The sequence below is a fragment of the Gopherus flavomarginatus genome, chromosome 4 (assembly GCF_025201925.1).
Source record: "Gopherus flavomarginatus isolate rGopFla2 chromosome 4, rGopFla2.mat.asm, whole genome shotgun sequence".
Lineage (NCBI taxonomy): Eukaryota > Metazoa > Chordata > Testudines > Testudinidae > Gopherus > Gopherus flavomarginatus.
Window position 1 is genome coordinate 136316125 of NC_066620.1, and position 16221 is coordinate 136332345.

At 40.5% G+C, this 16221-nt stretch overlaps 1 protein-coding gene across 1 annotated transcript in view; it reads left to right on the plus strand.

Annotated features, from left to right (window-relative positions):
- Positions 1-16221, plus strand: part of PREP (prolyl endopeptidase) — a 168825-nt gene that overhangs the window by 128289 nt on the left and 24315 nt on the right. Inside the window, exon 11 of the mRNA XM_050949268.1 lies at positions 10266-10402. Within this exon, the coding sequence (XP_050805225.1) occupies positions 10266-10402 (137 nt within the window). The remainder of the gene's footprint in view (positions 1-10265; positions 10403-16221) is intronic.

Here is a 16221-nt window from a genome sequence, read left to right on the forward strand (position 1 = left end):
GACTGAAGCAGATATTTATGAAGTCATTGGGAGGTGAACTATCCAATTAAACAGGTTAATCATTAATATTTGGGGGATTTTCTTGCCATGCTGTATTAGGAGGAGAACATCACCAGATAGACATTTAAATTATTTTATTTAACTAAAACAACAACGTTAAGTATTCTGGATTTTTTTCTTCAACAGCAGACATAAAATATTTTAACAAAGCAAGCATATGTCCCTCCCATCTCACATTTATCTCCAGACTTCTTCTCCTTGTCCAGATCTATTCCACCCCCAACAATCTTCTATTCATTGAACTTTTTGAAACTTTGCACTTTTCACTTTTAGAGAGAGGTGAGTGATTGACTCTATGTACACAAATTTGCAGAGGGACAATAGAGTTGAGGTCTGTTTTTTTCCCTTCTCTATATATTTATTTATTTATTTAAGAACATTTTTGCTGTTAACAAGCATGTTATCTCTGGAGACACAAATCCACAGTTTGAGAACTGCAAAACTAAGTATTTCCAATGATATCTTCTAGACCAGGGATCGGCAATCTTTGGCACACAGCCTGTCAGGGTAATCCGCTGGCTGGACAGGCCGGTTTGTTTACCTGCAGTGTCCGCAGGTTAGGCCAATCGCAGCTCCCACTGACCATGGTTCGCCGTTCCAGGGCAATGAGGGTTGCGAGAAGCAGCGGTCAGCACATCCCTCAGCACCCATTGGCCTGGAACAGTGGACTGCGGCCAGTGGTGGGCGCTTTAGATAGTTTTTTCCTCAAAAAGCATTTTAATCAAAAAAATCCGATTTAAATTTTAAAAATCCATTTTTTTAAATCATTGATTTTTATCTATCCTGACCTTGTTTTAATTAAGGGAATTGGGCTACCAACTGTTAATTACAATTTTGTTTGTTCATAGTAGCTTGCTCATATTGTGTTACACTTTGTGTGTGTGTGTATATATAATATATATATGCATGCACACACACACAGAAATCATGTAAGAAAGACACAGTGATGTCCATTTGGACTAAAAACTTCAAATAACTTGCCCCTTTTTGTTCTAAATGCAAGGCTTACTTCTTTGACCTTGCCTTCACTAATATCAACACATAGCAGAGGGTACATTTTAATTTATAACAGAAACAAAAATAAGATAACAAAACACTACACTGCACACACAATTTTCCCTCTGGGGAAACAATGATAGAGAACAAACCACACATGACAAGTGTTAGTTGCATTACTGGAAGGGTCTCAGATACCACCATGATGAGGGCAGTAGAAGAACCTTTATAGAATGGTTTAATTTTCTGTCAGATTGTTAAAAGTATCCTTTATCTAGTGGCTCTTTAAAGGGACTGATTTGGTGTATTTTGCCACTTATACCTTTGACACTTGATATTTATGCAAAGGGAACAAAACCTTTCATTTAGCCAAGTAAATGAATGATTCAAAAAAAAATTTTTTTCTATGCCTTCCCTGCAGGATTTCTGAACTTCAATTTATTTTTTTTCTCACTTTCTCCCCATTCCTTCTACCACCTAGTGAGCTGCTTCCCAGCAGCCATTTGCTCTAGATTGCTGGGCTCACTAACAAGGGATTTTTCTAAATGACTATCTTCTGGCACTTAGCCTCCATCAGCATGAAACTGCTTCAAGTCCCAATGGGTGGGTGGTAAAATGATCTCTTCTAAAGAGCTTCTTGATTATTTCTGCAGTGATTTTGCAATTATCTGTAAGAGGTGGTCTTTGAGGCTTTTACCTATATGAATTTTTTACTATGCCCAAGTTACTTTGGCTCAGGTCCTGCCCTGTGTTAGGGCAGCTTTGCATCCATCTGCCAGCACAAAGTTGTCTTAAAGCCAGTGTAAGAGGCCACTGTAGGATTCCTCCTGCATAGCAGGAAATCTCAAATAGCATGGAGCTACTATAACAACTCTCCCCCACTGTTCCTCCTACCGCCTGGTACTTATGTATGAATAGAGAGAGAGCAGATCTCATGTACTCTGTCCGTTTCTGGCTGTGAGAATGGCCACTTGGTCCACCGGCTGTTGACACAAATTTATCCTGAGGACTGGACTGCTGCCAGAATTGCCCCAATATTAGTTGAGACATCCTGTGATGTGCTAAGCACTCCTCAGCCACAGCCCAGAATTTAGGCATTCATGATACCGCAGTGATGAGGGCCACATAAGAACTAGACTAGAATAGAGTGTGGAGTGGTTTTCTCAATGTTAACGCTTGGTTTTAAAAACTTGCAAACCAGAGCTGAAATTTTGGCTCCTTGGAAGTCAATGAGAGTTTTACCACCGACTTCAGTGGGGCCAGGATTTCACTCCATGTGTTAAAAGATTAAAGCCAAAATTTCAAACTTGGCTACTTAAAATTAGGCTCTTGTGGTCTGCTTTTCAGAGGTTCTTAGTGTACTGGCACTTCCCATTAAAGTCACTGGGAGCTGTCTGAGCTCAGCACCTCTGAAAATCAAGTCACTTTTCTTTAAACATCCAAGTATAGATTAGGGTCCCTAGCTGTTGCCACCATGGTGTGAAAATTTTCTCCAAGTGTTCAATTTCTATAACTGTATTCCTCCAAATATATTTGTTCGGGTTTTTTAAAAACTGTGCATGCTTTTATTAAAGGTTCTGTTGGTGCCTGATCATGGTAATTTGGGATATAATATTATACCACAAATTTCAAACTGTACACCTCTGTGGTCTTCAAACAGAGAGTTAATTTATAGAGGCTCCTATTACCCCTCACCCCTTCCCAATTTTTTACACTTGCTGTCTAGTCACCCTATAAGGGACAGTGTAAGAAGAGGTACAAAGTGATGTGTGAATAATGGGAGTTCTAGAGAAGCCAGAGTGGAGAGTGAAAAAATTATCAAAAAACAGACTTAGCCAAGTCACCTTTTTCATTGCGGCTGATGACTATGCAAGATTTTAAGTTTTAAAACAAAGCCATCTCTGGAATGCAAGTTTCTTTAAAAATGAATATTTGGAGTTTCTTTAATGCTTGGATAACTCAGAAATGGCGCAGAAGACTTTCTTAAAATATTTAGTGTTTGGTTTGAAGTCTTTCGTGCTTATTTCTTATGCTTTTCTTAAGTGTTAGGGGTCTTGACTCTCATTTACACTAAAACCGCTTTGCACTTCTCCAACTGCATAAAGGATCTTTAAGGTCAGTAGAAGATGCATCTACAACCACTCGAAGGCTTCTTTACATTGCCAGAGCAGCACAAAGTGTATATAATAGGAGTGCTTTCTCAACACTATAGCACTGTTTGCTACAGGGCTATAATTTTGAGAGTGGTTGTTTTTAGTCTTACCTCCACCCCATAAATTAGCCATACGTGAGTTTATCTCATAATGTAAGGAGATTTGATTGAAGCCTTGTCAGTGTTTTATTCAGAAGTTATTTATTTATTTGCCTTTTTGGTATATTATAGCTGCAACAGACTTACACTCTATTATTAACCATTGCTAATATACTTTACTAATACACTGTAACTAGCACAAGTGGATCTCTCCTAGCTCTGATAAAACAGAAACCAGTAGTACCCTTTTATAAACATTCTCCAGTAAAAGCTGTCAGAGTCTAAAATTAGACATGAAATACCATCCCTAGACATTCTTCCCTCTGTAGGGCTTGCCCTTTCCAGTTTACCTTAATCTCTCAGATAGAAGCACTTCCCGTTATTGGTCCTATGAATAAACTGATAGACAGTTACTTCAGAGAGAGCCCCAAATTTAAGGTGAGATTGAATCATTTGAAAATCATCTATTTAAAGCAGCGTAAATAGCTTCACATATCTCAGTGTCTCCTGAATTGATTCTCTACCCCTTGTTCATTCATTTTGGGGGGAGGGACAGGGGAATAATCATTATTTCAACAAAGATAGTTGGAGTGAAACGCTTTTAAATTCTGAACAGCAATGTCACCTTGACATGCTGTTTTTCTTTGTTGTCTTTTCATTTAAAGGAATGTTAAATCTTCACTGATGATAATGATTAAAAAAAAACCCTCTTAAGCCGGTCTTCAGACAGTTGTTAGAAAAGCTCAAGTTCAGAGTGAAGGAAGGGAAATTGCTGTTGGTAGATCAGTTACTTTCCCTTGACTACAGGCTGCCAGTAGTCATTTGGTGGAAGGATTTGGAGGGCCAGATCCTCAGCTGGTAGAAATTGGTGTAGCTCCACTGGAGTCAATCGATGAAGTTTTTAGGAAGTGTTTTCTCTGAACCTCTCGTACTGGTCTCTGCCCAAGCACTTTTATCTCCACTGAAATACTTTAACTCCTAGAAGTTTTTAAAATAAGCATGTTAACAAAACAAAAAAATACACACACACACACCCCAAATGAACAAAAAGAAAAACAAAACCCTTTTGATAGCTTTATAACTTTTTAGTGATTGCTGGTGCATGTTTCATGGGTGACGCCTGTGGTCATACCAATAGCTAGAAATCATTTTAAGGTGGGCAAAAATGATGTAAAGCTTTGTCCCTACATTTCACAAAATGGTATATGATATAAACTAGAATAGTAAAGTAAAGAAAACTTTTGTAAACTCCCCAGAGGTAAAGTTCCTGGAGGTATGTTTTATTTGTTTGTTTCATTTGTGAAATTACTTGTATTTGCTTAGCCCCTCAGGAAACAAAAATTGGTGGGGAGGGGTTAAGTGAGATGCCATGAAGGCTTTGTATTTCACTTTACAGCTAGTGCTCATGATAAAGATACTTACTAAATACCATGTGTTGGAAAAGATCATATTTCTGTTGGGGCTTGTCGGATAGCTGTAAAAATAACTCCTATTTAGTGTTCAGTATGGTGTCATAGACATGAGGGTGTCTCACTTTCCTTTGAATACAGGCAGCTGTGTAACAAATGTCATTTTGTTTTTGTTTCTTTTTAGTTTTAATTAGAATAGAAGCTGTAAATAATGATGCTAAAAAGCTCAGCATGAAGAATAACTTCTTAAGTTAAATCTCATTAACTGAAAGGTTTAGGACAAGCAGTTACTAACTGGTGATGCACTCATAAGAAGGTTTTTTAATCCAAATCTGTTTAAATGAAATGTGGATGAATTACAAGAATCATCATGAATAAAATGGAAATTAAAAATCCTTTTAAAAACACTGTGTGCTTGTTAGGACAAACCTGACTGACTGCATTCCTGGTGATTTAAATCTTCTATTCATTTATAGAACAAATACAGCATAAGTGGAAACGGTGCAAACTACCACACCAACGTGGCTCAAATCTAATCTAGTGGGGCACTTCTGGGAGCTAATATACACCAAAATAATTAGTTTTAGTTCACACCTTTTGTTGTTTTGGTGCAAGTCTTTGTGTGGATGCTCGTGTTTCGGATTAAGAATGTCTTACATCAGTTTGGCTTAATTTGGTTTTTATTTAAATCAAAATAGGACAGACTTAATGCTAAGTAAGAGTGTCCACAGGCAGGCTTGCACTGAAATAACAGAAGGTGTTAATTAAAACCCAACTATGTTATCTTAGCATATGTTAGTATGTAGACAAACCACAGGAGTGAGAGAGAATGCATGGAGTTCAGCGTTCAGATTCATACCATCCTTTGGCAGTCTCAGAAAGGTAGTTTTTGTGATATGGATACTTGTCTGCTTGGGAGCAGACATCCTTAGACTCAATTCTTAAAGATCAGTGATTTTCAGCTTGTATGTCAGAGCTGTTATGGGTGGTCTTCAGAGAGCCAGCTGATTCTCTGTATTGATACGCCCTGTTTCTAGATGCTAAATTTCATTAAAAGACAGCTGAAATACATTAAATACTTACCTGATATTATTTTTACAAATCAGCGATGTATGTAGTTGCCACTATAATATGCAATCAGAAATGGAAGGGGAGACAGTCTATGCAATTGAAAGGGAAGTGGTCCTCAAGAAAATCTGTTAAAATTTGGTACATACTGTGAAAAACTGAGAACCCCTGATATAGTCTACTGAGCAGCAATTGAATGGAAGCAACATGTGATTTCTTCAAAGCTGAGACTTGATTTGAAGCAGCCACCAAAAGCTTAAAAGATTCTATCTCCTGTTACCAATGTCCTTGCTCATCCAACTTCTCATGATCATTTTTTCCAATAAGTTTAACCTGATTTTTTTTTTGGTCAGAAAATTCCGAAGTCAGGGATGGCACCCAATGGTCAGCTTCTACCCTCATGGGGAGTACAATAGCCAAGGCTGCCAAATGTGACAAATTTTGCATGACATTCCCAGATTTGGTTGCCCTGTCATGCATTCCCATATCTTAGCAGAATGCCCGTGTATGTGGCTGAGCTGTGGGAAGGCAGCAAACATTTGCCAGAGGTTCTGCCTTTCTTCTACATCACATGGGGCAGGTATTTGAGTTTCCCTCATGCCGTTCCCCATACTGGAATACAGGCAGGGAAAGAACAGATGGGAGCAGCAGGCTGCCACAGTAGTTGAGAGCAGGTGCAGCAGCAGAGGCCACACAACTAGTGAGGATAGAAGATGAGAGTGCTCAAGACTGGCCCCCATTGTCCACTCCAGAATGCCATGTCAACTCACCTAGCTACTCCCTAGACAACCCCACCTACCTCCCATACAGCACCCCAGCATATTAGCCACCCATTCACCCCAGCAATCTCAGAAGCCTTCAGACAGAGCCCAGAAACACCAGCACACCAACACCACAACTGCAGCTATACTTGCCAAGTGTGCTGCAGCTCCGTGCCCTACCCATGACCAATGCTTAGGGCAGGTGTGTTCTTCATAAGTTAAAATTTATGATTGTTTGCCCTTCAGCTCATTAAGTGATTTCATAAAATGTCACATGTGGAGCTGCTCAGAACTTGTAAGTTATGAATAGCACAAAGTTATAGTGGAGGGCTTGACATCTGAAAGGTAAGTAAACCAAACTGATACAAAGATATGCTCAAAGCCAGTTTGAAGAAGCTGGGAAAGCTCATAATGTTTATGATACACAGCAGCTTAGAACCTCTGAATCCCTAAGCTAGGGGGGAGCTGGAGGGAAGGGATTGGTACAATTTATTACTAGAAACGTATGAAATTATTTTTATTTTTTTATAATTTTGCATTTTATATTTTGTTAATTTCTTGTTATATCATTTTTCCAAACTCCCCCCCCACCGGCAGGTCGGGGCCTGACCTCCAGGATGGGAGGGGGCAGGTCCTGAGTGACACTGCAACCCCATGTGTTAGGTCACAATGCCACTTGTTCAAATTTGGCGTGGCCAACCTCCCATCGTCATGACAGAGGGGTGGTAAGGCCAGACTTGAGTAGCACTGTAATTCCATGCATGAAGTTGCAATGCCCAGAGCAGGGATCCAGGACCAGCCTGGAGGGGCAGGAGCTGCTGCTGCTGCTGCTGCAGAGTGAATTTTTCATCATATGTTGTTTTTAATTATTGTTTTTTGTTTTATTTCATGTTATTTCACATTTGCAATAAAAACACAGGGCTCTGCTTGGCATTAGCAACATAATGCTAATTATGTTTGGCACTATTTGGTGGATTTCAGAATAGTGTGCAACCTTATGGTATGTGCTGTAATACTCATTCACACTGAAGTGAATGGCTTAATACAAAGCCACTGCCTTGGAATTTCTGTGCTCTCATGAGTTGAATCAGCACCATCAGTTTAAGGATCAGCTTTCCCCCAGATTTAGCAGGATCGTGGTAGCCACAAATCCTTGTCCAAAACTCCAATACAATGGTACTTCAGCCTGTTTGCAGCTTTGGGGAAGATTTGGATGTGACAATCAATGATAGCAGTGAAATACCCCGTCTCCTGAATATCCCTCCAGGATTTTTCTGCCTCCACAACAGCTGGCGGCTTAGCGAGGCCTTCCTGCTGTAGAGCTTTACTGAGGGAAATTCCAAACAATTTCCAGTTTCTGACTAACAGCTTTTTAATGTGTTTGTCTGATCCCCAGCTCTGTCCCGGGACTGCGTTGATTTTAGGGATGATTGTCCCCCCATCTGTGCTTCCTTTTGAGGTGTTTGCAGCAGCTGGTGCCCCTGCAGGCTTAAGGGAAAAAGTTAGGCTGAGAAAACCCAGGGGCAAAAGGAAGAGTCTGTGTCTCCTGCATCAAGCCTTTATTGAGTGTCGTCTTGGAGAGCTTGGCTGGCTCTGTGAGCAGAATACAGTTCCACCCGACTGCGCAGTTCAGGCAGGATTGACTCAGCTCCTCTTTCTCCCACTCCCACCCCCGGAATAAAATGAGCCAGACGGGATTGGATAAACTGACTCTGGGCACCTGGCTTCAGTCCTGGACCCAGTGGAGTCCCAGGAGCTTTTGTAGCCCTGGTCTACGCTACAAACTTTGTCGGTATAACTACGTCACTCAGTGATGTGGAAAATCTGACCTTACCATTGGCATAAACAGTGCTATGTCAAAGGAAGGGCTGTCCCATCAACAAAGCTACTGCCTCTTGAGGAGGTGGAGTGCCAATGAGACAAGTTCCCGTCAGCACAGGTAACATTTTTACTAAGTGCTCCAGTGGTGCTGCTGCACTACTGTAAGTGTAGATAAGTCCTTTGGAGATGAGGCTTTCATTTCTGGATGGAGATTGCTATTTCTATTGCTATTATATTTTTATATTTCTGCCAAATGTCTTGTCCTTAGTTTCAGTGCATTATTCATTCATCTTAAGAATTCTTCTTGGTTTGTCTTCTGTATTTAAAATTTTGTGAGATTGTAGCATCCACAATTATTTAATATCCTCCTGTTCTTTCTTACTCCACTGAATAGCATAAGCCATTTTTAGTCCATTAGCCTTACTTAGTCAAATTACTTTAGATTTGTTTTGTTCCTCTATGCTGTATTTTCTGCTGCGTTCTTTCCCACCAGGCTACACAACATCATTCTATTATTCATAGTTAGGTATGTACAGTGCAAAGCAAACAATGGGCTGCATGCTGGCCATTTTGTCACTTCCCACCTATTTCACCACTTCAGCCCTTTCACCCACCACTGTCTTGACATTTGTGCTTCTTTAATAATACTCTCTGGTTTGTATTCCCAAACCAATCTGAATTTGTTATAATAATTTCCTATTTTTTTTTAACCTTGCAAGTCAGCCAGTTCTAAGGTCAAGTGTAAATGCTTTTTTTGAAATCTGTGTGTGTGTGTCCCCCTTACTAGATTATACATTTAAAAAATGTTCAGTAGTCTCTTTCCATCTCAGTGATTTCATTACTGTAAAAGTGTTTAGCGTTAGTACGAAGAAACTCTTACACCAGTCAAAGATCACTCTCTTGCCTAAAATATGATGTGTGAAAGTGACACTTCTGATTGGTGAAGAATGCTGTTAATACAAATGTAATAATGCTGTTGTGGCTAATGATGGAACAGCCGTGGGCCAAACCAAGAATATCCACGATAAAAATAAATAAAACATAAATGTTCCTAGATATGTTACCATGGATTTTTAAAATGCTGCAGTCTGCCTCTCATGTAAAATTGTGCTTTTAGGTCCCAAACTCTAGTTGACTTCAGTAATCTAGGATCAATCCCATACAGGATTTTTATTTTATTTTATTTTATGATCCTTGTTTAAATACTCCTATGGTGTCATGAAATCTCCAGTTATCTAGTACTGACCTAGTCCTAAGTGGGCTAATCACTAAATTTTTACCATAAGCTTATCAGTTTCTCCTGCGACTAGTGCAGCAACAGTATCTGGAATTTTGAGATGTAATTCTTAAAAGAATTATTTGTCAGCTTCTGATAGCTCTAATTGCCTACTCAATCTTTTGGGGAACTGATGAAGCTTCCTTCTCCTACCTCTGTTACCCTGCTTTCCTCCTTGTGTGAATGTCTAGTTCTAGTATTTTAAAAATATATATTTTATCTTAATTTGTAATTTTTCTTATTATTCTTTGTCTGTGTAGCTTAGTATATTCCTTTCATAAAGTTTTCTATGACCATTAGTCATTTGAGTAAGTACTATTCAGGGTGAGTAAAAGTAACAGAATCATACTCTTAGTAAGGTGTTTGGTCTTATTTTGGTACATATTTTTTAAAACTGTCAGTCAAGTTAGGGACAAACCTTATGGATGGTGATAGTTATGGCCTTCCTCTCTTTTTTCAGTAACAAACTATTAAATTGCAGGGGAAAGGCTACAGTTCAACAGTTCCCAGACTTCTATCCGTATAAAATAAAAACATAGAAATAACTACTTGTGACTTGTGAGTTCTCAAATAGTTCCCAGCACTAACAGTACTTCAAACATCTTTCCTCTGTGTTATCCTAGGTTTTCTACCCCAGCAAAGATGGTACCAAGATCCCAATGTTTATTGTCCACAAAAAGGGAATTAAATTGGATGGATCTCATCCTGCTTTCTTATATGGCTATGGGGGTTTCAACATATCTATTACTCCAAGCTACAGGTAAGCAAGACATTTTTGACAGCTACTGTTCCAGCACCTTCCTCTAAAGTATCTGGTGCTGGCCACTGTTAAAGACAGGTTTCTGGGCTAGATGGACTTTGGGTCTGATTCAGTATGGCAGTTCTATGTTTTCTTTTATGCCTTTGTAAACAGAACAAATTAGCTCATCATCAGGGGGGCGGGGTAGGAGGGGGAATTACAGGATGTGTCCAGTCTGTATTTTTCTTAAAAACATTTGCTGCTCTTCACTTCCTTTAAACTAATGATGTACCAGCTACTGAAAAAGCTTTTCCCAATGCTAAGGCCATAAGTGGATGCACATGGTCCCAGAAGCTTGCCAATGGGAACATTCTTTCTCATTCAAAAAATAAAATATGATCACTGTAACATAATAAAAGTACATACTAGCCTTTTAATAAAATATGGCAATATCTTCTCTGTGTAGGAAGGCAAGAACTGCCAGCACAAGCTACCGGTACAAATTCTCCTTCACTAATACTGTCTATAGCTTCCTTAAACAATTCTGGTACACTATTTTTGGCTGAGACGTTAGCTAATTTCTGGAATCTTTAAAAACATGCAGGAAATGCTGTTCACTTGAATATGTTATAAATGAATTAATATAATAAAGAAAATCTCAACCTAGTATGAACTGTCTTATTTTAAAAAAGAGAGCAAGAGGCCCAGCTAGGAACCCAGTATTGTTAAGCATACCTCGCAATCTTCAATGTATTTATTCTTTCCACACCCCATGAGACAGGGAAGTGCTGTTGTTCTCATTTTGCAGAGGGAAACAAGTGTCTTGCTCGAGATCACACATGAAGTCTGTGGCAGAACAGGGAGTCAAACCCCAAATCTCCTGTGTCCCACGCTAGCACCCTAACCATTAGAGTATGGACTCACTTCCTCAGTGTTTTTCTCATTGCACTCAATAGGATTGCTTATGGGCTTAAAATAAAGTATGTGTTTATGCATTTTGCTGACCTGGTACCTTAGAACATATTTTTTCTGCTCAGTAATACAAATATCAACATGTGGAGAACAGAGAATAAAAGGGAGTGTGTAGGAGGGTTTCTTTTCATGCAAATCAATGCATCAGAGATCAAAGATGGTAAGTTTAAAACAAGATTTCCAGTCCATTCTGTAGCTCATGAGTCACAAACAGCAGCCTGCTTGACCCATTAAGAATCTTTTAAAAGGGAAGCAATGTTTACTTCACCAGCAAGTGAACTCTTTTTGTAGGCTTGCCAAGATATGACACTGGGATTATTTTACAGCCTTCAGTACAAAGCAAATTCTGCTAGACACAATTTCTTAGAAAAAATAAATAAATGGCAAGTACAGGATAAAGGAAGATTCTTCAGACAGTAGGTTTGCATCTTGTCACAAAAATAATCTACTATTAATCTGTCCTGTTAAATTTACATGCAGTATTAAGAGCTACAGCAGTTTGCTCCGTGCTATATTTCTTGCATTAAAATTGGCAAGTCTCATGAAATAATAATTGGAGATATACCAATCTCCTAGAACTGGAAGGGACCTTGAAAGATCATCGAGTCCAGCCCCCTGTCTTCACTAGCAGGACTAAGTACTGATTTTTGCCCCAGATCCCTAAGTGGCCCGCTCAAGGATTGAGCCCACGACCCTGGGTTTAGCAGGCCAATGTTCAAACCCCTGAGCTATCCCTGCCTGCCTCCCTCACTCCCTCCCTCTGCATACCTCATTCTTTCATGGTTATTGTGACTATATATTTTCAGATAGCATTTATAATTTTCTGGTCCTTCGTATCAAATACATTGTGTAACAATGGGCCATACTCTTACGATGTATCATGAAATTATCTGAATGCTCTTTTCAGCTGTCTTCCAGAAGCTACATTTTTAATTTCTGGTGGTTTGTGTAAAACAGAATTAAATACACTAAATAGTTTTTTTAAAAATATTTATGTAAAGAAGGTTCGACCACTGATGTATTAGTTCCTAGTAGGATGTGTAAAAGCAGCAAAGAATCCTGTGGTACCTTATAGACTAACAGGTTTTGGAGCATGAGCTTTCGTAGGTGAATACCTACTTCGTCAGATGCATCTAGTGGAAATTTCCAGGGGCAGGTGTATATATGCAAGCAAACTAGAGATAATGAGGTTAGTTCAATCAGGGAGGATGAGGCCCTGTTCTAGCAGTTGAGGTGTGAAAACCAAGGGAGGAGAAACTGGTTTTGTAGTTGGCAAGCCATTCACAGTCTTTGTTTAATCCTGAGCTGATGGTGTCAAATTTGCAGATGAACTGAAGCTCAGCAGTTTCTCTTTGAAGTCTGGTCCTGAAGTTTTTTTGCTGCAGGATGGCCACCTTAAGGTCTGCTCTAGTGTGTCCAGGGAGGTTGAAGTGTTCTCCTACAGGTTTCTGTATATTGCCATTCCTAATATCTGATTTGTGTCCATTTATCCTTTTCCGTAGCGACTGTCCAGTTTGGCCGATGTACATAGCAGAGGGGCATTGCTGGCATAAGATGGCTTATATGACATTGGTGGACATGCAGGTGAATGAACCGGTGATGGTGTGGCTGATCTGGTTAGGTCCTGTGATGGTGTCGCTGGTGTAGATATGTGGGCAGAGTTGGCATCAAGGTTTGTTGCATGGATTGGTTCCTGAGCTAGAGTTACTATGGTGCAGTGTGCAGTTACTAGTGAGAATATGTTTCAGGTTGGCAGGTTGTCTGTGGGCAAGGACTGGCCTGCCACCCAAGGCCTGTGAAAGTGTGGGATCGTTGTCCAGGATGGGTTGTAGATCCCTGATGATGCGTTGGAGGGGTTTTAGCTGGGGACTGTATGTGATGGCCAGTGGAGTCCTGTTGGTTTCTCTCTTGGGTTTGTCTTGCAGTAGGAGGCTTCTGGGTACACGTCTGGCTCTGTTGATCTGTTTCCTTATTTCCTTGTGCGGGTATTGTAGTTTTGAGAATGCTTGGTGGAGATTTTTTAAGTGTTGGTCTCTGTCTGAGGGGTTAGAGCAGATGCGGTTGTACCTCAGTGCTTGGCTGTAGACAATGGATCGTGTGATGTGCCCGGGATGGAAGCTGGAGGCATGAAGGTAGGCATAGCGGTCGGTAGATTTTCGGTATAGGGTGGTGTTAATGTGACCGTCACTTATTTGCACCGTGGTGTCTAGGAAGTGGACCTCCTGTGTAGATTGGTCCAGGCTGAGGTTGATGGTGGGGTGGAAGCTGTTGAAATCATGGTGGAATTTTTCCAGAAACTCCTTCCCATGGGTCCAGATGATGAAGATGTCATCAGTGTAGCGTAGATAGAGAAGGGGCGTGAGTGGACGAGAGCTGAGGAAGCGTTGTTCCAGGTCGGCCATAAAAATATTGGCATATTGTGGGGCCATGCGGGTGCCCATAGCAGTGCCACTGATCTGGAGATATATATTGTCATCTAATATTTGAAATAGTTGTGTGTGAGGATAAAGGCACAGAGCTCAGCAGCCAGTTGTGCTGTGGCATCATCAGGGATACTGTTCCTGACAGCTTGTATTCCATCTGTGTGTGGGATGTTTGTGTAGAGAGCCTCTACATCCATGGTGGCTAGTATGGTGTTTTCTGGAAGGTCACCAATGCACTGTAGATTCCTCAGGAAATCAGTAGTGTCACGGAGATAGCTGGGAGTGCTGGTTGCATAGGGTCTGAGTAGAGAGTCCACATATCCAGACAGTCCTTTAGTGAGAGTGCCAATGCCCGAGATGATGGGGCGTCCAGGATTTCCGGGTTTGTGGATCTTGGGTAGTAGATAGAATTACCCTGGTCAGGGCTCTAAGGGTATGTTGATTTGTTCCGGTGTTAGTGTAGGGAATGTCCTGAATAGACGGTGCAGTTTCTTAATGTATTCCTCAGTGGTATCTGAGGGAAGTGGCCTGTAGAATTTGGTATTGGAGAGTTGTCTGGCAGCCTCCTTTTGGTAGTCAGACCTGTTCATGATGACAACAGCACCTCCTTTACCAGCCTCTTTGATGATAATGTCAGGGTGGTTTCTGAGGCTGTGGATGGCAAGCGATGTTGTTTTTCCACAATTTCTGCCTGTGCATGTCGGCGGAAGCATTCAATGTATAGGTCCAGACTGTCATTTCCTCAGGAGGAGTCCATGTGGAGTTCTTCTTGTGCTGTTGGCGGGAGGTGTCGTGGAAATGACCACCAACGAGTTGAGTTGATCAGACAGCCTGAGGCTCCTTTATTGATTAATCAGAGAATACATGCATATGCACGGAGAGACGACAGGTCCTCTAGCAAGAGGTAAGTCGCTCTACCTTACAGCAGTGATACTTGTGCTTATAAAGCCTAAAACCGCAAATTATCATATGAGCTTACACATCCGTCATTACCTTATTTGGCTGATACATGACATTTTCTCAAAACAATTATTGCAAAAAGAGCTAAAAATTGCAAAGCTTGTCCTTTTTACTTCCTTTTAGGAAGCTCCTTCTATTGCCAAGACCTTGACACCCCGGTTACCCTTTTCTTGCGGTTTGAGCAGCTGTTTCTCAAACAATTTTGAGGAACTTATGTTCCAAAAATACATATTGTTTGTTCTGTTAGTCAGGTTATTATGATTTATATTTTATGCTTACATGAGCTACTTAATAAACTATAATGACCCAACAGCTGTTAGTCCTTTTTGGCAGTGATAGACTGGTTATTTCAGGGATTTTCCAGTTTTAACCCCATATAGCAGCATTAATTATTTTAGCAGCATTTAGTAATATAATAGTGTTATGATAGTAGTGTTAGGATAGTGTATACTAAAATCAGAGAGTGAGCCTCAAGTGGGTTAGTAATTAATCATTTTTCTTACTCTGCTGTATGTTAGTACGATTGAGGCCTAAGGCCTTGATGTAATTACGAGCCTGATCAAGACCCAGCTTTTGGGCCGGGAGTTAGTTTTCTTTATCAGAGGGTATCTGTGTATCAGTGCACTGTTCAGTGTTGTCCTGAAAGTATTCTTTGGGTCGGAGATGGTGAAAGTAGGCTTCCAGATAGCCGCAGAACTGTATCATGTTGGTGGGGTGGCAGGGCAGAAAGAGACTCCCTGAGATAGGACAGACTTTTCTTCTGGGCTGAGTGTGTAGTTGGATAGATTGACGATATTGCTGGGTGGGTTGGGGGTACCACAGTTGTGACCCCATGAGGCAGGTAGGAGTTTAGACAGCTTACAGTCCTTTTTCCTTGGTAGAGAGGAGGTGAAGTGAGTAATGTAGATCTCCTGTCTTATTTTAATGAAGTCCGTTTGTATGGAAGTTTGGTTATTAATGAGAGTCTCCAGTAGCAGTAGGATGTGATGCACTGTAATATGCTCTAGGCATTTTTGACAATCTTTTAAGAATACACTAATTAAATAGATCCATCAGTTCCCCCAGATCATATAAAATGCCCAGTGACAGTGTTAATATAATAGAAATTAACTAACCCACACACAGTCCCACACTAGAACCTTATATTACTACTTGCCAACCCTTTCCAATACCTAGCTCCTCATGGGCAGAGGCAGAAAGGAGTTACCTTATAGTGCACCCTGAAAATTAAAAAAGTTTGGCTGTTACAGAGTTGGGGAGGTAGTGAATTCCAAAGGCCATGGAGAATGCCAGCCATTCACTTTGTCAGACTGATGGAGGAGATTCAGTTTAGGTGCCTCTGCTGACCACAACTGTAGCCACATGTCAAGCAGAGAAAACAGTTTTAGGTTCCAAACCATTTACAGACTGTATACGAACAGGGAGTTATTGATAGATGATGGAGATGAATAGGTCATTGTGTTAGGTGAGTATCACCCTGAAAAT